This window comes from Anopheles gambiae, chromosome 2 (genome assembly GCF_943734735.2).
Source record: "Anopheles gambiae chromosome 2, idAnoGambNW_F1_1, whole genome shotgun sequence".
Lineage (NCBI taxonomy): Eukaryota > Metazoa > Arthropoda > Insecta > Diptera > Culicidae > Anopheles > Anopheles gambiae.
In genome coordinates, this window is record NC_064601.1 from 117,312,716 (window position 1) to 117,336,310 (window position 23,595).

Genomic DNA, 23,595 nt, shown 5'->3' on the forward strand with positions numbered 1-23,595 from the left:
ATTTCGAATTAATTGCTTCTCCATACATTTCAACCGCGTTAAAGCGTTGTTATAGCTGTTCGGAAATTTCAGATCGTCACTTTTCCACAATAGACCAATTTCAAACCGCTCTCCCGTTCTCTTCAAAGTTTTTTCTATGATGGAATTCGCTCTTTCTTCTGCACTAGATTTCACCATCTTTGTTGCCTTCACTCCGAAATCTTCCGTTGAAAAATAATTTCGCATCATCTCATCCATGCACTCGTCTCCTTTATGAACCATCAGATGACTAGATTCGCAGTCATAGGTTGCTTTGCCCAAACCGAAAATTATCCAACCCAGCTTCGTGTAAATAGCGATTGGCTCATCTGCTTTACGCATTTTTCGATTTATCGGTACTATTAGATGACTATGGTTCAAACCTATTAATATAGAAGGGCGAATATTTCGATAGCTGTCCATCTCGATATTACTCAAGTACGGATATTCTGCCTTCATTTGTTCCACATCTAGGCTTTGAACTGGTAAATCCAAATTTCGTATCGTCCTTACATCGTTCAGTTCGTATTCTTTATTATTTTTTCCCGAAATTGTCACGCGAACTCTTTGGCTGTTGGACTCCGTATTTTCGATGTCATTTGTCCACTTCATTGTTAACGGGTCTCTTACACCTTTCAATTTCAATTGCTCTGCCATATTTTCTTCCATCAGAGTTAAAGATGATCCAGGGTCCAAAAAGGCAAAGGTCGTTATTTTCTCCGATCCATTTCTTAAAATAACTGGAACAACTTGATAATACAGTTTTTGTGTACAAGGCCACAATTGATGGTGATTTAATATCGGATTTCTTGACACGTTGTTTTCATTATTATGAGGTTGATTCCATTGCCTTTGAACAGGATTGCGTTGTTCGATCATCTGATTTCTCGGTTCTGGACGGTTGTTTCGGGCAGGTACAGCATGACGTTGTTCTCCCGGCTGATGGTTTCGTGAATCTTGTATTCCAACTCTTCTGATGGTTTTTGCAATAGGTTTCAGCCATTCATTTAGATCTTTCAAATTGACTATTTGGTCGCCGTTCTCTTGGTTATATTCCGACCATTGGTACTGGAATACCATCGGCAGTTTTTCAACGATCTCGTTAACCAATCGTGGATCGTTCAAATATTCGCCATGGTTTAAATTAGTCATATTAATTACCAGATTTTCCACGGATTCTGAAAGTTCCGGAATCTGCGAATGCCTGTTAACTCGGACTTTCAAAATGTCCTTTAGCAAATCCTTGTATACAAGATCTGGTCTACCGTAAGTCTCATCCAAACGTTCGATGATAGCCGGAACGTTTTTTGGGTCCATTAACAGCGGTCGTATGCTTCGCTCTGCTTCTCCTTTCACGTATTGTTGAAGTCTTCGCAAATTCTCGAAATTCGAAAATTTTGCATCCTTAGTTGTCTCGTCTAATGTTTTCTTGAATAAAGGCCATTCCTTAGGTTTGCCATCAAAATAGGGTAATGGAACTAGCGTATCACGCCGTATCGCAGAGTTCGTGGTCTCGTCCGTCATTTTTGTTTCTTCAGTCTTAGTAGTCATTCCCTTCAGTACATTTATTAGCTCCTGAATCAGCGATTTTTCGGCTGTATCGGATGTTTTCGATGATGGTTCAGGAACATCTCTCGAGGAACACTTGATGCAGAGCCATGGTTCATCTGGTCCCGGTTCGCGAGTCAGCTTCGCACAATTCAAATGGAACCACCTGTCACAGTCATCGCATTGAACCATATTATCCGCCAGATCTGGTTCATTGCACAATCTGCATGCGCCATTCTTATTTTCTACAAAAAACTTCTTCCTTGTCGCCATGTTCGACAGCAAACAAATTCCTCCTCTCGTCGTTATTCGAAAAAAAAAAAATATGCGGGTTGATGGTTTATTCGATATCGTTCAACAGTAAAATAGAGTTCGTGAGATTACTTCGCTTGCTTCAAGCAAGATTGATGTAATGGAACTCTCCGTGAGGTTCCTCTCTGGAGCCACCAATATTCCGGGCCCGACGGCCAAGCCGACCGCGAAGGTTTCGGTCGTTCTGGAGCGCTTGATAACCGTCTGCTGCCACGGAACAGAACGTCCCGGGCAAAAGGGTTTCAGGAGCGTCAACGGTCCAACTCTATTTCACCAAACTAATTTCAGTATTGGCCTACCAGGCTAGTTACCTCTTTTCCAAATTAAATTGGGAGGTCTATGCCGTGGAAGCGCCGCTACTGATTTCGTAAAGCGCCGTCGAGAAGGCAATCGTATTCGCCCTGGTTTCACCCGGGAGAATCTTAACACCAAATAGAGAAACGCACTCTTGAAATGCTGGTGTAAGACTGATTTATTATAACTATTTCCTCCTTTTATACTCTAAATTACAAGCTATCATAGCCTACTAAGAACAAAATATAAATTATTTAATTATAAATTCAAACAGCCACCTTTGATGTGGTCGCTGCGCAACAGCAACAATAAAAAAGGGAAGCAACAAGAGGGCGATCTGAGACGGCGTCGTCGTCGTCGTTGTCGTTGTCGAGCCCTTGCCGCGCGCGCTCTGTTTTTGCCGGGTATGCCGTTATTTTCATAGTATGGGAATCCCCCTTACGTAATGCGGAGGGAAAGAGTGAAGCGTCATAACATCACACAACACTCACACAGCCACACGAAAACATAGATAGGGACAGACATCGGCACACAAGCAAACACTAAATGTCTGGCCCAAGGGGGAAGCCTGAGTTGTGCTGCGTGTGTGAGCGAGAGAGAAAAGGCGGTAGCGGCGCGCGTGAGAGTGTGAGTAAGTGAGGTGGAAAACTGTCGGAGCGCACCACTCTGTTCACTTGCTCACGCTGTTGTTTACGGTCGACATGTTACAAGGGGGTGAGGTGGAAGTGGAAAATAGGGAGGACACCCTTAAACACACACCAAAACCCTGGCCCGAAACTTTCTGGCCCTTCTACCAGCTTTCTCGAAACAAAAGTCTGTATGTGTGTGCTGGGTGTGTGTGTGTGAGTGTTTGTAGGAGGGAAGCCAAAGAAAGTGTCGCACGACGAGGCAAAAAAGGACACCACAGGCCTTTCCCGCGCCTGTCTCTTTGCCGGGTCAGTTACGATGCAGCCAAGGGACACGTCGTCGTGGGTGTATGGGTGCGTCCTTAGGCATTTCATGATTTCTCTCTCCCTCTATCTCCTTGCTTGACTCACGTTCTCGGCCCTCTCTCTCTATCTTTATCTCGTTCTTGCACGTCGCACATCGTAGAGGCCAAAGGCTGCCTCGTTTTCTACATTTCTACACCAAAGCAACGGAGCACGCCACACATGCCGTTGCCGTCGCGACGAGTTTTCGACGAGTTGCGTTTGCATTGGTGTTTGGTTTTGCCTTGCCGTCTTCCGCTCCGTCTTCAGCCAAACCCGCTGGCGCGCTATCTCCTCCCCTTCACCGCTCCCCCCGTCTCCTACAAAACCTTCCATCTGGCCCATCGGTATGCCTCCTGTCGTATCGTCGTGCGAACGTGCTCGAGCCTCGGACAAAAATAAATCATGACACCAGGGCGACTCAACGTCGACCATGCGGGGCGCGCACCAGCAAACGAACGAACGAATGAACGAACGAACGAACCCCAAACGACGAAGACGTCAACGTTTTGCGAGATTACGGTGAGCTATCTGCAACACCACCACTCCATTTACATAGTTGGGGGGAGGTAGGGGAGGATGTGGGGGAGAGGAAGAATGTTTGGGGAAGCGATGAGCAACAGGGTGATGTACGGAGAATGTTGCAAACCAAGTAGAGATTCCCCTGGTGTGTCGCTGCGTCCTCCGTCGGTTCATCGGTTTGGTTGGTCGGTGTTGTGTTGTGGTGGGCCTGGCTGGTCCCACGGTCTGTAGTTAGTACATCCAAAAAGTGCGTTTTTTCCTCGGGTGGGACACCGGTTTTGTTCTTGTTCTTGCTCATTTACTAATGCCACAAAAGACACAAAGAAGATGCAAGAGTGTATGGAAGTTGGTTCATTTGTTGGGGTCGTTACAATATCCTCCCAGAGATTGGGGAGTTCTTCTCCCCTAACGAAGACTTCCAGAAAAAACAACATTAAATCGCTAAAATGGGTGTGGCCTTCTTCCTACGCGATTAGATGGATGTAACCATCCTTACTTGTTAGTATGTAAAGCGACAGCAACGGCAAAGAAAATGAAACCAATTGAAATAATGCAAAACTGTTGCAAACTTACATCCTTTGCAGTAAGTTTGATACATTATGCTAGTACCCACGTACCAGATACCTTCGCTTAATAATGGAACGCCGAGGAGCATTCTATTGTTGCGAGGGAAATTTCACCACAGCGCATTTTTCAACCCTCCAAAGCCGTGCATATTAATAAGAACAAAATGAGAGGATTCCGTAATAGAAAATCATGGGTATTCATCTCGATCCCGGAGAGTGGCGTTGGTCACGTTTCATGCCGCTTTCCCTTGTGTGTGAGTGTGTGAGTAGGTATGGTCTTTGGAACAGTGACTTTGTTCCAACGCCAAGTGAAGGGAGCGAGATTTGGGGCAGGACTCTTCCTTTCCGAAAGCGCACCACACACCCGAACAGAGCAGATTGGGTAGGGTTTTATCGTCCTACTCGGAACGCTACGCCTTACAACCCAGAGCTGTAGACAGAGAAAATCCCTCTGTAACCGGCAGGCAGGCACACAGGCAGGCAGGAAGTGGTGCGTCATCACAAGAAAACATCACTACGCGGAGGCTTTTCTCCGTAGTGTGGGTGCGCTTGGGGAGGGATTTTCCTACATCCCGAATGTGGATGCTGTGGATGTGCTGTTGGCGGTGTTCCTTGTTTTTGTGCTTCTTCCGATGGCGTCAGCGATTGCGCAAAGGTAGCCCCATATCACCCAAACAACCCAAACGTGGTGGCCTTTGGTGAACCGTTTTCGGCGCTTTTGGCGCGTGGGTTTAGCAGCGGAAGCTAGGTGAACTGTAACAAGCGAAAAAGGAAGAAGTAGCAGAAGAAAAGGACGCCACACAGGACGGAAGCAACACAAACCGCCTTTCTGCTTTACCTACCGTTAGAGCGCAGAACGATTCCAGCCGCAGGGTGGTGATGATGTTTCTTTGTGCGTTTATCCACCGCTCTGTGCTGGGGAGGGATTTGTTGGAAATGGTGCTTGGAAAGGTTCCAACGCCAACCTCATTACAACGAGCGCTTAGGGAAAAAGAGAGAGCAGGTTAATGGAATTTGTTTGATCGTCTTCTTGCCTTTTATTTTAGTGGTAAGAAAATATTTTTACACCAAGCAAGGACGAGGATGGAAATAAACCTCAATTTTGTGTCCCAATTCGTCAAAAACTCCCAAACACATCATCCCATCGAGAGCAGCAAGATGATGACGCCCTTTTCATTGCCCTTCTGTTATCCCATACACCGTTCCGTCCCATCAAATTCCAGCCCCACCTGCTGGTGTGTTGATTGTGCAGATGTAATCAAACCTTTCTGGGTGCATCCAACCGTGTTGCGGTATGGAATTTGATGAAATGCGAATCTGCACACACAGAGGGGTGCGCACTGTGTGGCCTTGAGAAGAAATGTCCCACCGACCGGCCCCGTCCTGCTAGGAAAGCTGAGAAGATTGGCTATTTTTATCTGACCAAAGAGGGGGAGTCAGGTTAATTGCCGAACCTATTGGAATGCGAGCGCCGACAAAACTGGCCCAAAACGTGGTTCCAATCCATTTATTATTGTTTTTTTTTCTTAGTTTTTCGTTTTCCTCCAAATCCATTCTCTCTCTCTCTCTCTCTCTCTCTCTCTCTCTTTCTCTCTCTTTTATCTGTGCCTTTTTATAGTGGCATTTCCATGGGAAGTGAGTTTCCGAACCGCCGAAAAAATGGCTAGAACTGGCCGAAGAACTGGCAGCGGCATAAGAAGGAAGCAAACAATCGGAAGGTGTGAATGGAGCCTTTGCATTTTGTTCCGGACTTCCGGGGTGATTTGAATATAAGGCATAATTATACACTTGAATAGAGATCACCGTTGGGTGGGGATTCTTTGTGGAGATTTATTGCATTATGCTGCGTGTGTACTTGACACCGTGCTCCCTGTCATACCTGTCATAAAATCATACCTGTCATTTAGCTGTTGTGTGGCAGCTGTCATAAGCAGTAAGTATTTCCTAACCGTAACTGTGTGATGTATTTACTTTTACATGTACTTCTTAAAAAGAAAAGGGCTAACCGGCGTAATAATAAAAGCCCGATGCACAAACTATGCAAACAAAGTGCAATATGCTGCTGCGGCAGGTAACGAACTGTAAATGATTCATTACGACTCGGGCGGACTCCCTTTTTCGAAACAAAAAAGGTAAAAGAGACCGTACCACCGCGAGGGTGAGATGATGAATCATATTTATTTATTTATCCTCCAATACCCTCCAATGCGTCATAGTCGATGGATGGATGGGAGGTGAGCGAGAAACGCCGAGAGAGGAAGGAAGAAGACGGGCGTGGTGCAGTGTGGTAAACGTATTTTACGGTGTCTTTTTGATCGCCACTTTCGTGGCCAGTTGAAAGAGCAATTGAGGGGGCACCGGAGATGATGATGATGATGATGATGATGCGGCATGCACTGCGTGTGGAACAGGTTGAACGCATCAACACACGCACACATACACACTCGCTGGACCGGAAGCGGGCTAACCACACCAAACCAGCCTGGAGCCGCCGCCGCCGCCGCTGCCGCTTTGTCCACACTGTGAAGCAACCGGTTCCGTTTTATTCTCATTCCTGCTCGCTACCTATTTCCCCCAATTTTCCTCCGTTCGGTGGAATGAAGGCGACTTTAATAAACTATGAGTCAGACGATTCCTTTACTCGCTCCCTTTTCTCTATACGCTTCATTTGAATGTTTTGATTGTGCTTATGTTTTTGAGTAATTCACCCCAAGGAGCTTCTCTGTGTATGTGCCTAATCTTGCACAATATACACACACTGCTTGTTGTATGCATTACGAAGATTATAAATCCTCTGCTCCTGCTCTGTACCGATTCCCCCCCGCCCTTTTACATTCACCATTATTATCACCATTATCCTTCCTCTTTCTTTGCGTTTTGGGGCGGCGCGCACATCCTCAAGATCACGTTTTTGGCACCTTGCTCTCAATACTTCGTTCTCTGCTCTGTTTCCCTCTGCCCCGGTAAAATGCCAAGAAGGTTGGTGTGTGTGTGTGTGTTTGTGGTACGCAATTTTTATTTTCGCCAGTGTATAAAGTCCGCTGGCGGCGGGGTGAGTGATTTGAAACACGTTGCGTTGGGTTTGAAGCGCTGCGAACGGCCGAGGCTCTGGTGTGTGTTGCGTGAAACGATCCGTTCAACCCTTCACCAACACGCAGCGTATGGGAGGGGTGTCTCTCGGGGTGTGTGAGGGTGAGTAGAGGCAAGGGACACACTCTCTTACACCGGTCGTTTAACATAAAACCGGTCTGTGAGTGTTGATGCGTGCGCGCTTGTGTGTATGGCGCATTCGTTTCGTTCGGTCGTTCGTTCGTTCATTCGTTGGGGTTTCCTTTGGCTTGTTCCCACTACTCCTCCTCCTCCTCCTCCTTCTTTCACCACCACGCCCGATCCACCCCCGGACGAAAAGGGAGTTTCCTCGTGACGTGCGCGACGACATTCATTCCAACTCGCGACGGACCCGCTCGCTCCGTCGTTCCGTCTCACCGGCGACTAGATGGCGGCGGCTTCTCCGATACTTGAACGCGCCGCGGTTTCTTCGCACGATCTCACCGCGCGCGCTCGATCATTTGCGTGAGATCGTGTGCACCGTTTATCCGGTCTGGTATGTGTTTGCGCGCGCGTGTGTGTGTGGTTTCTTCTCCCTAAGAATGGTCTTTTGCATCTCTTTCTCCCTCTCTGTGCGCATACCGTAAGACGCAATGTAAGTGGCCCACACGTTCCTTCCTCGCCCACCTGCTCCTCCTGCTCCAGCCCTGCTGTGTTCTGCCATGATCGGTGCCAAGCGCGATCGGTGTTCTTCTGTTCTATCCGCGTTTCTTGTGCGCGCACTCTCGCGGGGATCTCGGGGGATGACCTTTTCCGACGTTGTTTTTGTTGCGCGGTGGCGGCGTGCTGTGGGTCCGGGTTTTCTTCACCACCGGCCCACCTCACCTCCCGCCATTGGACCTCCTCCATCATGCAACCGGGCGGCAATGGGATGCTTTGTATTTTTCGCCTTTAAATCTTCGCCTCCATTACACGCGCGCACTCTCTCTCTCACTCTGCGCGTCTGTTGTATACTTTTCAGCCGCCTTGCGTACACGTGTTTCATAATTTCTCAACTCAACCTTGCGTATACTCTAGAGGGGGGATACTGGTGGTATGCCATCCCCTCTCTCCAGCCGCTTTTCCACTTTGAGTAACAATTTTGTGACTGGAAATTGTGCGCTGTGGAGAGCGGGCGTCCCCCGGCATCGGCTTTTTATTTGTCGAAGTTTGGTCGCTTCTTACCGAAGAGCATGTGCGTGTGGTTCGTCTCTCTGTATCTGCTGGTCGGTTGTGGAACGGGCGGCTCAGTTTTTCGGGTTGCCCGCCACCATGTCGCCAAAGAAAACACCCGCAGCATTCTCCCCCTGGATGGACGCGATGGTATGACCATCTTCGCTCTCGTGGGTTTGTTTTGATGGTCTTTTGAAAATCGGGAACGATGGCGACGACCGACCGAGTCGAATGTGTGTTGAGCTGAAAGTGGAGTACTACGGTATCGTTCGCTCTTTTTGTTTATCACACGCTTGAAATTGAAACTAATTTGTGATAATGGTTTCCTAGTGCGCGGTCCAAGACGTCTTCATTTTCATGCCGTTGGAGTCGTTTGTCCGCCACCGCCGAGTTTTTGTGTTTGATTGTAAAGGCACGATCTTCGTATGACGCAAACATCAGCTTTTCGTGGTGGTTGGGTTTGATGACTCTGTCCACCGGTAAAAAAGGTGCTAGAATTAGCGGCGATCAAACCCCGTAGCCAAGCGGGCAGCTCTCCATAATACGGCAGCGCTCCGTTTTTGCTAACAGTGTTCATGTTTTTGCCCCAAATTGCGCCATTGCTTGGTATTCAGCTTGAAATGACGCACTTTAAGGCGTGTAGCAAAGGTTGTTTTGTGAGTGAGTGACCCAAGTGCAGAAGATTCAGGGCGAGCTCCTGATTGATTGCAAGAAATGTTCGTGAGACAGTTTTGGAATGATTGGCCCTATTTCCGAGTGTTTTGAGTATTCAAGCTCGATACATCTTTCAAGCAACATATGCAGAAGCGAGTACCATTCGAACAAAAAAGTACTTCAAAGGGCACAGAAGACAGAAACTACCTTTCGAGCTCCACACAGGAGTTGATAGCTAGAGAGAGAGAGAGAGATCTAGAGAGAGAGAGAGTGCGCGATAAATGACGCAAAAGAGTCGAACCTGTTGATACTGCCGAGAGAAACAGACGCGCGTCCTATTGCGCTCCGGCTGTACATATTCTTTGCTGTCCTCAGTTGGAGCTCTGTTCGAACCTCTCGTGCGCCTCCAGGGTGGTTGGGGTTGGGGAGATTGCAAAGCAGGCGGCGGTTGGTTGGGCGGTTGGTCCCGGGCTCTCGGGCAATCGGTATCAAAAGCTGTGTAAGCAATGGCGGAAGCCGACCACTAACCGTAATATACGCTGTGCATACAGACACGCTTGCCGACACCACTACACGTCTGCCAGTAGTCTGTCTCTGACTGTGTCTGTGGATCGCTTTTTGTTGCTTCCGTTCCTTTGCGCACCAATTCGGTATCGGTCTCAACAATGACGATGCAAAGGCATGCGGTTGCAGAAAATCCAGCTTTAGTAGGGGACGAGACAACTCCCTCCACCGGAGGAGAAGGGGCCGGGCTGGTGGATGTTCTCCAACTTCTGGGAAGTTCCACCCTGGAGCCCTGGAGCACCCGTACCGACCGTGATACGAATGGGAATCTCCTTCCCCCGTGCTCAACAAAAGGGAGGGCGGGTGGAGCAGAGAATGGTGGAAAACGGTCGCAGAGATAAAGTTTATCATCATTCGACTGTGTCGCTGGTTGGATGGCTGAGGTGGCGACGACGGGGTGACAGTGACAGTGAAAAAGTATGGCTCAATCCTCCCACCCAGCGCCAGTATTGGTGAGTCAGAGTGTCAGTATGATGTTCCAACAGGAGGGAAGGGGGCCAAGTAATGAGACAATCTCCACCCATCCCTACCACTTACGTATGTCGGATGGCTATCTGGCCCCGTTCGAGATGATGAGAGTGTGTGATGGTTGGAGATGAGTTGCCATTTTTGCCACGCTTGGGGCTTGTGTCTATGTGTGCGCGCGTTGCCATTGATTTTGTCATACACCGCATATACAGCCCGGTGACACATGGATTACATTGTCCAACGGACAAACGTTTGATAATGCTCTCTGTAGTTGACAAGGTGGCGTGGTACACTGTCCATTTGCCCCCTCACCTCTCTGGTCATCAGTACCTTTTGTTTGATTAATGAGAAACGTTGTGTAATGGCTGCTTCACTGTGTGCATTGCGTATGTTAATAATCCGGTTCGAAGGACCAAAATTAATTGAGCTTCAATATTGTTGTGTCTTGTGCGTGTTACATGAGCAATAAATCCCTTCCAATTTTGTTTCAAACTCACTCACCATAGACTGTTTTTTTACTAATTTGGTCGGGAAGTGTTTCCCAAGGTCGTCGCAATTCCAAAATGCTACCAAACGGCACCGTGGCAACTATATTCAAAAGGATCAACGCTCTAATGGGTTAGAGAATGTGATCGTACATCAAGACGCCCGTTTGAAATGGACCCTGCGACCCCAACCCCTTCTCATTGTTGTTTGTTCGATGGTTGGACGATCCCTCTGTTTTGGTCGACCGTTCTCGTGTCTCGCCACACCTGTCGCCACAGCGGCCCATCGAGAAATGTTCAACTCCCGAAACAAACAACAAAACACGTACCGGCGACTGGCAACGATGGATAAAACGGGGGGATTGTGGGAACAACAAAACGAGATAGCCGAATAATCTCCCTGCGCGTCCGATTTCCGCCTGCAATACCCGTCCCGCTTCTTAGCCCCGTTATCTTGCCTGTCCGGTCCGGCCGGGCCACTCGACCGTAGAGGATGAAGGCGTTTGTGTGTGTGTGTGGTGATTGGGGTGATTCTCGTGATGTGTACGAAGATCCCAAGCCAGCGATCGTCAGTCGCCGTCGCCGCCGCCGCCAGCCAAGCAGGGGGGGAAACCAGTTCGGTCGGTTCTGCTGACGCCTGCATGCGTCTTTTTTCTGCCCTCCCCTCACAACCCTGTTTGGACAGGGTCCGTTGCCGTTCGAACGAAACAAAAACAACAAAAAAACTCGATCGCGTACGATCACAATGTCCGCGTGTGTGTGCGCGAGCGCGCGCTCGCCCGTTGCTTTGCGGCGTGTCAACCCCGCCAGCGAGACGCCCGATACACGGTTCGGGTTCGGTCACGGGGCCCCGGCTCAGGGGGTTGTTTCCCCCGAGGGGATGGCGTAGCAAAGGAGAAGACAAACGAGACACACAAAAAAACATGGCCTCTACCACCGTTTCGAAGATAAGCCGCCGATGGATGCGGTGCGGCGGATGGAAAGCGCACCCTGTGGTTGGAGTGGAGGAGGATCTTTGAAGGTCTCATGACGCATTCGGGAGACACTTTTCACTGTCGGTGGTGGTGGTGGTGGTGCTGGTTAAGAGGCAAAGGAGAATGGGAAGCCTTTTCGTTTCCGTTTGTTTTGAACGCTCTTTTAGCTCTCTGTGAACTCTTTTCTCCATTTTTTCCTCCTCCTTTTGCGTCTGATTCATTCCGTCATTGCCCACGGAGTGTGGTGTTGTGTGTGTGTGTGTGTTTTTGCCGCTGTTTTTGCCTTCATTGCTTATGCCAGCTGCTGTGTTGTTGTTGGCGTTCGTGCTGTTGCTGCTTGTTGTTGATCGAGGGGTGGCCCACGCGATCAACGGTCGCGATCCAATCCCCTCCGCGCAGACACAACACCGCATGGGCTTACCTACTGTGGGAGAACTTTACGGAAGCTTGGAACGATTAACATATCTTTCCACCAATACCCGTTTGCAGTTGAGGCGTGCACAACACCACAACGAAGGAGCGGTTGCGGAATTCCTTCAAACTGCTTCGCATATGTCATGTCATGGTTGTATGGTTTTGTTTCTACCAATCGTTTTGGTGTGTAAAACGGGTAATTGAACAGCATAGGAATATGGGTTATCAAATCAACCAAACGAGTGTCCTTTTATTAACACGTAACGGTACCTTTGTCCTTACTTTGATGCCACAATGAATGCCAAATCGTTAAAAACGATCGGGTGCACTAAACCTGTTCAATTCTCAATTTTACCGTCGAGGCGGAATATTTTCTCACGATCTCAAGATCATTTCGTTTGTGTTTTTGTAGTCGTTTTCTGCTTTGTGGTTTTATTTGGAAGAACTGTGTGTACCACAACACAGAAACGCAATCTGCACTTGCTATAATGCATCTTCCATCCTTTCTCAAACTCGATCGTTTCCATGTCATGATCCTCTTCGTTCGCTTTTTGATCTCCTTCATCTTCTATGCGCACACAAGCAAATGCAGTGCTTGTAAGATTGTCCAAAAAAGAGTTTGTCGGTGGCTTTCTTCAGGGGACGCCAAACGTACCAAGAAATATGACCAGATACCCGACCTCCCCGTCCCTAAATTGCCAAATTGTGTGTGCTCCAGACCAGTCCAGTTCAGTCCACTGTCTGCATCTCTTCGCACGGGATGGTTCAAAATAATGGCAAAAGGTGTTTCGATGCGAAGGAGCAGCAACTGCCTTTGCACACATCTCGTCCGTACCACACCCCGGGGGAAGAGGCACAGGTTGGGTAAAAGGAGCCGTTCTGCTCGAGCCACACCGCCCCGAACCCGTGGCCTCTGAGAGGGATCAGACGAAATGGGACGAAACGAAGCCCAAAAATGAAAAGAAACTTGCAGCATCTCGCGCAGTTAAAGAACACGGACACACACGGACACACACCGTTTCGTAAAAAGGAAAAGGTTGACCGGTGGGACGAAAATTTCAGTGGATGAAAAATCACGATTGAAAAAAAAAACCTGTAAAAGGAAGGTGATGGTGTGTCCCGCGTGAGCCTTCGTCTTGCTTCTCAGCAAGCGTCCCGTCCAACCATCCAAGGTCCATTTAACTTGCGTGCGTGTGGACGACGAACCCCTTTGACTTGTGGGATACTCCCAAACCCCTTATGGCACATCAAACGCACACCCAGAAGACGCATGGGATCAACATGTGAGCGGCGTTTGTACCTTTGAAGAGGAGGTTTTTGTTGTTTAGGCCTTTAGCGAGACGAAACTGCTCACTTTCGGGATGTTTCACCCTCTACGTCTCTCTTTCTCTCTCTCACTCTCACTCATTTACACAAACGGCACGGTCATCGATACGCCGTTGGTGTACATGCGTGCCTGTGTGCCTGTGTGTGTGTGTTTGTGCTTTGCTTTGGCGCCAACCTGCCGTGCCGTGCCGTGACTGGTACGGAAACCCAGACGAATCATGCCGGAGGAGACCCCGGGGCCGTTTTTCGAGTGCGTGTCTTTCTCTGGCCTTCCTTTCCTGGCCTGTCCTCCCTATCCCAACGCCTGCCACACTTCGCTCTCTCTCTCTCCCTCTCGATCAACCCTCCCGACTGGTTTATTTTCACGCTTTTCTATCCATTTCTCATCTCCGTTTTCACGCGGGAGGCCGCCCGATGCTTGTTGCTGCTTGTATGTGCGGCCCGTCGTCGTTTGGCCAGGGAATGGAAGGGAGGGAGCTGGATGTGGAAAGGAAGGCTCTTCTGCTCCCGCACCATCAAATTTGCCTTTGCCGCCGTCGGTTCGCCGCCGCCGTTTCCTTCATGTACAGCAGTACGTACGACCCATCCCGGTAAAGGAATCTCCTTCTCGCTGGCTGGCTGGTTTGGGCAGGTTTCTTATCGCTTCCTCCATCGCCCCTGCTGGAGAGAGTGTAAGAGCAGGATGGGGAATACCATGGGGGATGAGATTCTCCACTTGCCTCCCTTTGCTTTGGTCGGGGGTGCTCCAATTGATACTGGCAGGTTTACTTTGGTTGAACTTGTGAGAAAAGGAAGCGTAATCGAGATGTGATTGTATTTGAAAGTGTGTGAGACAGAGAGAGAGAGAGACACTCACACGGAATCCTACCGAATATTCTCATGTTTTGTTGTCCGGCTGATGTTGCTGCTGCTGTTGTTGTTGTGCCGCTCTCCGGGGATTGCCTTGTTGTACATTGACAAAGAGGAAAAGGAAAACAACGCGCAGCTAGTAAGAAAACTCGGTTAAAAACAACAACCAAAACCTCGTCCGGCTTGGAATCCCTTTCCTGTCGCACAGACACACAGCAAGCAACACAGCCTACTACGCTGCGTTAATGAGGGAGCGAGAACGCACATATACACGTGAACGACGAAGGGGCATAGTAATTATGCTCGGGAATTATAAGCGTTACAGTGTGTGTCCCCTTGTATCGCAATGAATTGATTATCCTTGAAAGCATGTTTAAACTACAGAAAAAAAACGTTTTTCTCTGTCACACAGATCTCGCAGCCTTTGCATCAGACCAACCCTCCCCCCACTTTTGAGAGAACAAGTTCTAGTTGTATGCTGGTGGCTGGTGCACCTTGCATTTTTGCAGATTTTTATTTACTTCATCGCCTTTCGCCACAACACTGTCCTCCCTCAGACGTCCTCCCTCTCCATGCATCGAAATCAGTTCTTTTTCGCATCCTTTTTTGGACTCCTTGTTTTGTGGTCGTTTGCTTACGAACACCACTCTCACGTGAGTTCAGATTACGGTTGCTTGCTCAAGTTTCAGTCTTGTGAACAGTTTACATTCACAAAAAAATACTTATTTGTCTTGCGCTTGTGTCGTAAAGTAATGGACCAGTTTTCTCGTCCATAGAGGTCTTCTCGCTGCACGATGAGGAATTTGTCTTTCGTTCGGGGGCTGTACACTGTGTATTGCTTCATTGATGTTTATGGGTTCGAACGATGCTTAACCTCTCGAAAAGCGTTGTTGTTGCTGCCAAACCAGTAAACCAGTTTGGGGTTTAAGCTGCATGTTGGGGCGCTCTGTTTGAATGAAACGAACGGTTTAAAAAAAGCGTTTCATAACGATATTTGAGAGCGATATATTTTAAGTTGTCAGGAATTGAAGGGATTGTAGCAGTCCTTGGTGACATAAAGGTAAAATGGGAATGAGTCAAGTGCATGTGTCGATACGCTTTTCTCTGTGGTACAAATTATTACTTCTTGACTGTTGCAAGATTTGTGTTAAAAAAGGTTAGCATTTTCCCAATCGTCAAGTGCGATAAGTCGAGCGATTTAGGCGAAAGATCGTGAAAGTCAAGGATAAACCTAAGATAAAGCACGAAACAATAAAGGATCTTTCCTTGCACCCTGGTTCCGCTGAGGTCAGGTAAAGCGACCCGGTTCCGAAGCGACCTGCAGGATTATTTTGAGGCTTTTCTTTCCCTTCATGTGGAGAAAGATCACTTTTCACCGATTACGGTTGCGAAAGGAATATGCCGAAAGAAAGGAAGAAGATCAGATGAGCTTAAAAAGAAGAGAGAAAAGTGGTCTGATGCTGATGCGGTACTGTTAGATCATTTCACTATACTTTTAGGTATTTAACCTGCTGACAATTGTGTTGGTAGGCCGCGTAGAGCATGAAAGGTGAGCACACGAAACGCGAGCATCCACAGATGTAAACGCTGTCCTCCGTAGTTGCAGTGCAGTCTGGCTTCTGATTCATTAAAGCGCTTTAAAGCAGCCCCATCATAATAATATAAATAATAATGCTAATACTAATAATAACCTTTTTGCTGGCGCGAGACCACCAGATCAAAAGGACAGAATCACAGCGCAGAGGAGGTGGATCGTGATAATGTCTGGTGGCCGCCCGCGGGGAAGAAGCCGCCAATTGCCAAGAACAGCGCACGGTACAAACACGGGACTCACGGGGCGGGCAGAAGAAGAACTGTTTCACCCCCAGGGAGGGAGAGCAGGGAGCTGTGCAGAGGTGGTGCTGAGGGCGAGAGAGATAGCGAAAGACCTGTAGCATGGGATGCTAGATTGGTCGGTCGGTCAGCCTGTGTCGGCCGGTCCAGGCCATCGTCCAAGCGGGTGAAGTTGCGGGAGAGAAGGAAGAAATTCAGCTGCAAAAAAAAAACAACAACACAACAAAACCCGACAAGTGATCACTGTGTTGGGTTGAGCTGGCAGGATGAAGGGAGGGAGGACGGTGGTGTGAAGAGGGAGAAACGGATGCCGGGTCGGCCTGAAATGATCACACACATTCTCTTTGGCCCGTCGTCGTCTCGCAGTCGCCAACCGTCGTCGACGGAACGGTCGCCGCCAAACAGTCGCCATCATCATCAGCAGCTGCAGCAACAGCATCATCATCACCAAGAGGGGTTTTGGGGTGGGTGGTGACGGTTTTGTCGGCATCGGGATTCCTTCGGGACGTTTCGGGTGTTGCAAGAGAGAGAGAGAAAGAGAGAGAGAGCGAATGAAACGGAGAGAACGCGAGCGCAAAAAATGATATAAAACAACACACAGAGTGGAAAATCAAACAACACGCGCACGGGACGAAGAAGAGGGGGTTGATTTCGACCCGGGGGCTGATAGGGAGCGGGTTTGGTGGGAGTGGAATGGAGGTAAGGATTGAAATGATGGGGGCATCTTGTTCTCTCGCTCTCTTTTTCCCCCCTATTAACCTTACGATTGTGAATGTGCCATGAGAGCGCTTCTGATCATGATGATGATGATGATGATCGCCCACCAACTCGATTGGGGTGGTGGGTAGTGTGAGAGGGGCGAGTTGGTTCAGGCAGATGAAACATGTTGTGAGGCGTGTGCTTATGAGTGTTTGTGTGTGTTTGTGTGTGTCAGTCTGTTTGGGGGGCTATCCCAAACGCGTTCCTGCACCACGCAATTGCCGGCGAGGAACCCCGCGCGCGCGCTGGGGTGAGAACTGTTTTTGTTTTTTTTTCTTCTCATCGCGAGCGTAACCGCTTGCTCACCCATTCTTCTCATCGCTAATCTCACTCGTCGGATGGTCTCACCATATTATTCACTCTCGCGCATTCGAATACACCAAAGATGAGGGGGTGGAATCCAACTGCTGATGACGCTGTCAATGCAAAAAAGGAAGTAAAATGCGTTTTTATCGTTTAGGGGTTTTCCCGAAAGTGTGTGTGTGTGTGTGTGCTGGTTTTATGAACCAATAATCATGATGGATGTGTGATGGAATTATTCCATTTGTGTGGACACACCTTAGACGACCGACCCCCACGTCCGCTTTCGGTGTTTTTGCCCTTTTTGCTTTAGGATTTTGATAATTCGGTGGAATTTGCACCAAACCGCGTGATCCATTTAAATGAAGGGGAAAGAAAACAGGGCGACAGGGGTTGGCTCATTACCGATGGTTTTCCTTTTGTTGTTGTTGTTGCATACCTGCGATAAGAGCGATAAGATGGCTCGGGGTCTTGGGAGGGAGGGAGACCCGATGTACTAGGTCAGTTCAATCAAAACCCTTCATTTAAGATCCAGAAAATTGTGTTACATGTACTGATCATTATTTTATGTTTCGTTTTCTCATTACAGAATCTACTGGCAGGAAAAACAGTCCAGATGTTAAGCAAGCCGATAAAAAGGATGCCAAAATTAAAGGTACGTTCAATAGTCTTTGATTCCGCTACGTACGTAACATCATCTACTCCACGTTGTCACTGAGTGTGAAGGCTGGTTGGGGCTCTTCTTATAACTCACGCGCAAAACATATTTCATAAGCACATGTGCGTTGAGCTTTGCTGACCTTGATGATAGCGAGCGTGCAACTAGCATAACCGCTTTGTTGTGGTTTAATTCCAGCCCCGTCCAGACAGGCCATTGAACCGTGGCGACCCGAAATTTCGGACCTCTGTCTCTCGCACCGTTGGTGCCTCACTGACGATAGAGAGTCCCAAGTACACAATGTGGCTGTTTTGTTGCCTTCCAACGCCGCTGAACGTGTAGAGGGAGGAGAGCGTCGTGCTTATACCATTTTCCATGCGATAGCAATTGCGCCTTCTATCAAAAACGCTCCTCCTCGGGTGGTGTGCAAAATAGAGCAAAAAGTAAGACACTAGTATTCGTCATCTGTGTGTTGCTTTGCAGCCCGGCGAGGCTGGCCTTATAATGCCAAACACACAAACGGTTCACTTTTCAAGCAGGAAACACTTATCGCTTTGTTTCGCACTTAGGCGGCTTCCTTTCGGGGGGGGGGGGGGGGGGGGGGGGGGAGAAAACAGTAAAACCACGCGCGCCCTGTCTGCGAGGACGTAATGTGTCGTCAGTTTTGTTGACTGCCTGCTAAAGAGCTTCATTGAGTATCAAGGGGAAGAAGGAGATGAGGGTAGCAGTTTTTTGGAATGCTCATCACATCGGAATCGATCGTCTGGACGTCAGGCCTAAGGTTACCCGCTTTTCCAAAAGGCGCTTTGTTTATTGTCGTCGTCGTCGCGTGTTTGCTTTAGTGACACACCAGCGCGTCGCTAGTGCCTCGTGATGTAGCCTCGTCTATCCCCGTTTTTATCAGCGTTTGGGGTTGCAATCAAGAGAAGCGATTTGAGGGTTTGTGTGAGCATGCATAGTAAAGCAAATAGCAGCAGCAACACCAGGTAGTAGGGTAAGCCGTCTTCGTCTTGCGATACATTTGATGATGAGATCACGATCTCTCAACGTTGACTTGACAAGCAAGCTAAATAAAGCACGCAAATCATACGATTTTAGGCGCGATATCATTTAAATTGGTTTTATAAACAGCGGGAAGTTGTTTCGATACTCAAATCGATAGAAAGAAAGAGCGTAAAATAATCTCTACTCGAGCTCTTCGAATGTCCACTCCTCGATCGCACTGACTGTAAACCTCACATCCTTATCAGAGTGTGCCTGTTGAATTAAGCGCGTTCGGTTCCGACGAGGCCACGACAAACTGACGTAGCTGCATGGTAGCTGCGGGAAAGAGATAGAGAGACAGGGAGAACGAGCGCGAGTGAATGAGAGAGAAAGAGAGACGTCGTTTTGCCCCTCGGCAGGCGCGTAAATTAAATTAGCGATAACGCCACCACCACACTACACTGTGAGCTCTCCATCACACCACGGAGGAGTCACGTCGCCTAGCAGCAGCGGAGATAGAGAGTCCACGGAGGTGGCAAGCAAAGGGGAATGGTGATAAAGAGTAGGCTCTCCCGGGGGGGCGGAAAGGGCAGGGCAAAAAAAGTATATAAAATAGACCGTCGTCTCATCAGCCGCTTGCTCCATCCTGCCCTCCCGGCTCTTCTTTTTGCTCTTCTGCCGCTGACACGGCGCGACACTTGAGCGAGTTTGCTAACACCCTTCTCCGTCCTCCGGCCGTTGCCGCTTCACTCTAAGCACGCCATGCCATGCGGCATGCAGAAATCTGTCGCCAGTAGGGGTGTGCGGTTGGTGCGGATGGTGCTCTGCGCTTGGTTCGCAGACACACATTGATCTATTTATTTCCCCGAGAGACAGACTCCTGTTAGAAATCAGCCTGTCTGTGGTAGGGAAAAGAAGAAGGTCGACCTGTAGATGTATTTAACGTCGATAAGTAAGGTCCCCCTACAAATGATTAAACAAATGTTTTTTGTTGTGTTGCTAACTTACATCCTGTTTGGACATCCTTCAAGATTTTGTAATATCTTTCTCCGTTGACCCATTGTTATCAATTGAATGTAACAGAACCATTGGGACTCAGAAGCAAGTAGGGAAGTATCCCCCTTGTCTTGCTGAGAAAACGGGTAAGATGGTGAGGAAGCTATCGGTGGGGTTCTCTCACTTCTCCGCATGAGAAATGCGCCGTTCCCCCCACTCCCCCTGCTGTTATCGGGCAGAGGGTTAGCTCACTCAACGCGACTCAGCGCGGCGCGGTATGCGTATATTCGTGCGATCAGCTGTCAGAGGGCGCACGTTGACATGCCCGACTGTTGATTGTTGATGTTGTGTGGTTTGCGAGCGTTCCCGCTCTCGCTCGCTCGCTCGCTCACGATCGTGGGCTCTCTCTTTTCCTCTCATGCTCATGTTGGCTCGTTGTCAGCGAAGGTAGCGTAGTAGGCAGCAGCACCAACAGAAGCCAAAGCTTTTCAGTCTTTTCGAGTCCGAGCGGATGAGCAAGCGCGCCAGGCCCGCCATATGCTCACCGTGGTGGTCGTTTCATCAACCCCCACTACTTCCCCCCTTCCGCGTTCCGCGTCAACCTTCCTCCGGCAACGTTTGCTCTGGGTCGTACGCTGCTGCTATCGGCGGTCGGTTCGCGTGCGTGCGCTCTCTGCGGCTCCGGTTGATTGATGTTTTCCTTTCGCGAGCGTCTGTTTGGTGTGTGCTTCTATCGGTCAAGATCGCGGTTTTGGGACCGTTTGTTTGTTATCGCAGTGTTGTGACGAACTCAGAAACCACCACCAACCCTCCCGCATACCTCCACCGTTGTTGAGAGTTTGGTGTTGTTCTTTGTGGAACCCACGTTTACGTTTGAATTTTAGTGAACTGTTTCAGTAAAACTGTGTCAAAGTATTGGCTGCGTATGTTTTTGGCGCTGAAATCGGTAACAGTGTGGTAGGTAAGAACCCTTTCAAGAACTATCTTGGCTGCACATAATTTTCTCTGCATACAAGGGGACACGAAACGATGGGACCCACTCGCCGCTTGCCTAGCCGATGTTCTAACTTCTTTTCACTTATTGCAATAAAGACATCGAAAAGGTTTCTCTCTTCTTCTCTGTCTCTCTCACTCACGCTCACACAACCCCGATCAAACGGCAGTTAGTCGCCGTAGAGGAGGTCCGCGCTTGGTTTGAGTGGACTTTTGACGTTGAACCCCGTACCATCCCCGTACCCTCTAATGTGAGCAGCGACGTTCTAGTTGCCATAGTGGTGGTGGTGGTGACGACCAGTCAAAAGTGCCTGTTATCAGCACATTTCGTCGCGCTTCCTATTTCGCACTGTGCTGTTGCTCCGCCATTCGCCAAACCCCCCGACCGTGCATGAAGAGTGAGCGATCGCGTCCATCCTTCTGCAGGCGTCCCCCCCCCCCTCCCCCCAGTAAGAATATGCGGCATTCACAATCAGACGCGAATCGGCCCTTCTATTCAAGCTTCTATCCAACCGGGACGCGAGGGGTGGCAGTGTTGCTGACTGTAAAAAAAGCGATCCGGATTCACCCATGCGATTACGCCTTTTAGCACCTTAGTTTAAGGTCGTTTCAGCGTGTGTGCGTTTGTGTGCTTGCCTGTTACGTATACCATAACGGATGACATCTTCGCCTCGATCATGGAACGTTAAATTGCAAACAAATGACCCCCTTCACTTACACAGGCGAGCGTTACAGGGAATGTGTCTTTACGAGCCGGTTGCGCTTCCTACATAATCCATCGTAAAGGGAACACCTCTTGACCCGCATCAGGCGCGTACAGCTCGGCGTGGCGCTGTGGCGCGTACACGTCGGTCACAGTCCGGCCACTGTCACGGTTTCTCGGAAAATCAAAAATAATTTCATCCACCCCATGGGGTCGGGGACGCGGTTTTGCTAGGCGTGTGACATAACCCGCGACCACCACCACCACCAACCGTGTGGACGACGGCCGTGTGTGCGTTGTTGTTGTTGTTGTGCTGTTGCGGCCATTTGTCCATTCATTTTTCCCTTTTGCCTTCCGTTCCTGCCAGCTCAACTGTTGTGTTGACTATCGCGAAAAAATAACAACACGATCGCCGTTTTCGATTTTTACGATCATGTCCGTCCTGCCCGGCTGCGCCAGCCCGGCATCTCAAGGGTAGCAGTGCAGCCGGTGCGAAAAATGTTATATTGACACAGAGGAGACGCTCGAGATGCGCACCACCACCACCACCGGGGGCGTTACAGTGACATCAGAAAAAAGCTGAGCGACGCCGCCGGAATGAATTGGCCTGTCACGATCATCGCACCGCTCGCGTTGGATGTTTATGAGTGTTCTTTTAAATTGTCATGTCACACAAGGCGGTCGAGGGGGGATGGTAGAGGCGGTAGTTGGTGAAAATAAGAACCCAAAACGTGTATACCCGCTCATCGGCCGCGCCATCATCCATCTTTCTGCTCTCGACCAATGTCACTGAGGCGGGTGAGAGCATTAGGACGCGCTCCACACAGGACGTGCACCAGCTGACAGGACGAGTTTTGCCTTGAACCTTAAAACTTCCATTCCACGCGTGGGGGCAAAGTGTTGTCGAACTCTCTTTTGCCACCATTTCCATGGTGCGCCGCCCCACCGAAGTATTTTTAACCAAGTCAATGCTAAACAACGTACGTACGCTTCGTTAATCAATACCTGCGAGGGAGGTAGGTGAGCCAAACGCGTAACGACCGCATGCTTGCTGACCAGCTACTTCTTCTTCCTTCTGCCCTTAGAGCGGTACACGATCGATTGTGTATCGGCGTTTGCGTGACTTGGAAGCGTGTCTACTGGCTCTGGCGCTCTTCTTGGCTGAAGCGGCACTACTAGTGCGAAGCGTTTTCGTGCTAGTGTTTGTTTGTTGCCCTTTTGGGTCACACGCGACCTTGATACGCGAGCGGTGGAATAAATTTCAATTGAAAGCACACCGAACCGCGCGAGCTGCCATGTTGGAATCCGTTTGAGCAAAGCGCCACACACTGCACGACAACGCTACCGAACGCCGTTCTCGGTTTTCGTGACAGTTCCCGTGTTCGTTTGCTACGATTCTATGAGTTTATTACTCATCAAATGCTCGAAAACGCACTCGGTAGCAGAGAGAGCCATCCATAGGGATGCGATAAGTACATCGAACCAATTCTCCAAAGGTATCAGCCACACTATACCTTCGGTTATTCAACACGGTTGACTCAGAGAACCGCTTTCATTTGGTTTTTTTTTTATCTCCAATGCCTTCGCCAAGATAAGAACGACGGCAAAGGGTGCCGAAGAAGTGGCCCGCGAGCTGTGAGATAATGGGGGCCATTCCTCACTGCGTGCCGCGCACTAGTGCTTGTGTCAGCTGTGTTTGGCCAAGGTTTTTGCGCGGCAAACGGAATTCGTCCACTCGCTTCCCACGAGGCAAGAAAGCGGAAGCAGCTGTTCTCCTTCTCCGGCCATGGGACTTTCGGAAAGGAGGTGCGGGGGGCATACACGATCGATCAAGAGAGAGAGAGAGAAGGTTGTGTACGAGACACGCCGAAGGGTCGTGTCGGCTCATGCAGAAAGCATTTTGACAGCTTGGCACGGGATTTTGGATTTTCCCGCAGTTTATCGTGAGCGTTAGCGTTAGCCGAGCATCCCAACTCGCTAATGGGGGACATTCTCGGATATATTTTGGCTCACCACAACACACCAGGCGACGGTTTGTATGCTTGTGTGTAGGATAGATAGTTCGCTGAAAGCCAATACCTCAACTAGATGAGCTACGAATGACATGCGACCGTCTTTGTCTTGTGTTGAAAACATTCCACACCTGA

General features: G+C 49.2%; 1 protein-coding gene across 1 annotated transcript in view; it reads left to right on the forward strand.

Moving 5' to 3' along the window:
• LOC1269586 (uncharacterized) overlaps nt 1-23,595 on the forward strand; it is a 49,995-nt gene that overhangs the window by 8,066 nt on the left and 18,334 nt on the right. The window contains exon 2 of the mRNA XM_061649428.1: nt 17,704-17,769. Within this exon, the coding sequence (XP_061505412.1) occupies nt 17,704-17,769 (66 nt within the window). The remainder of the gene's footprint in view (nt 1-17,703; nt 17,770-23,595) is intronic.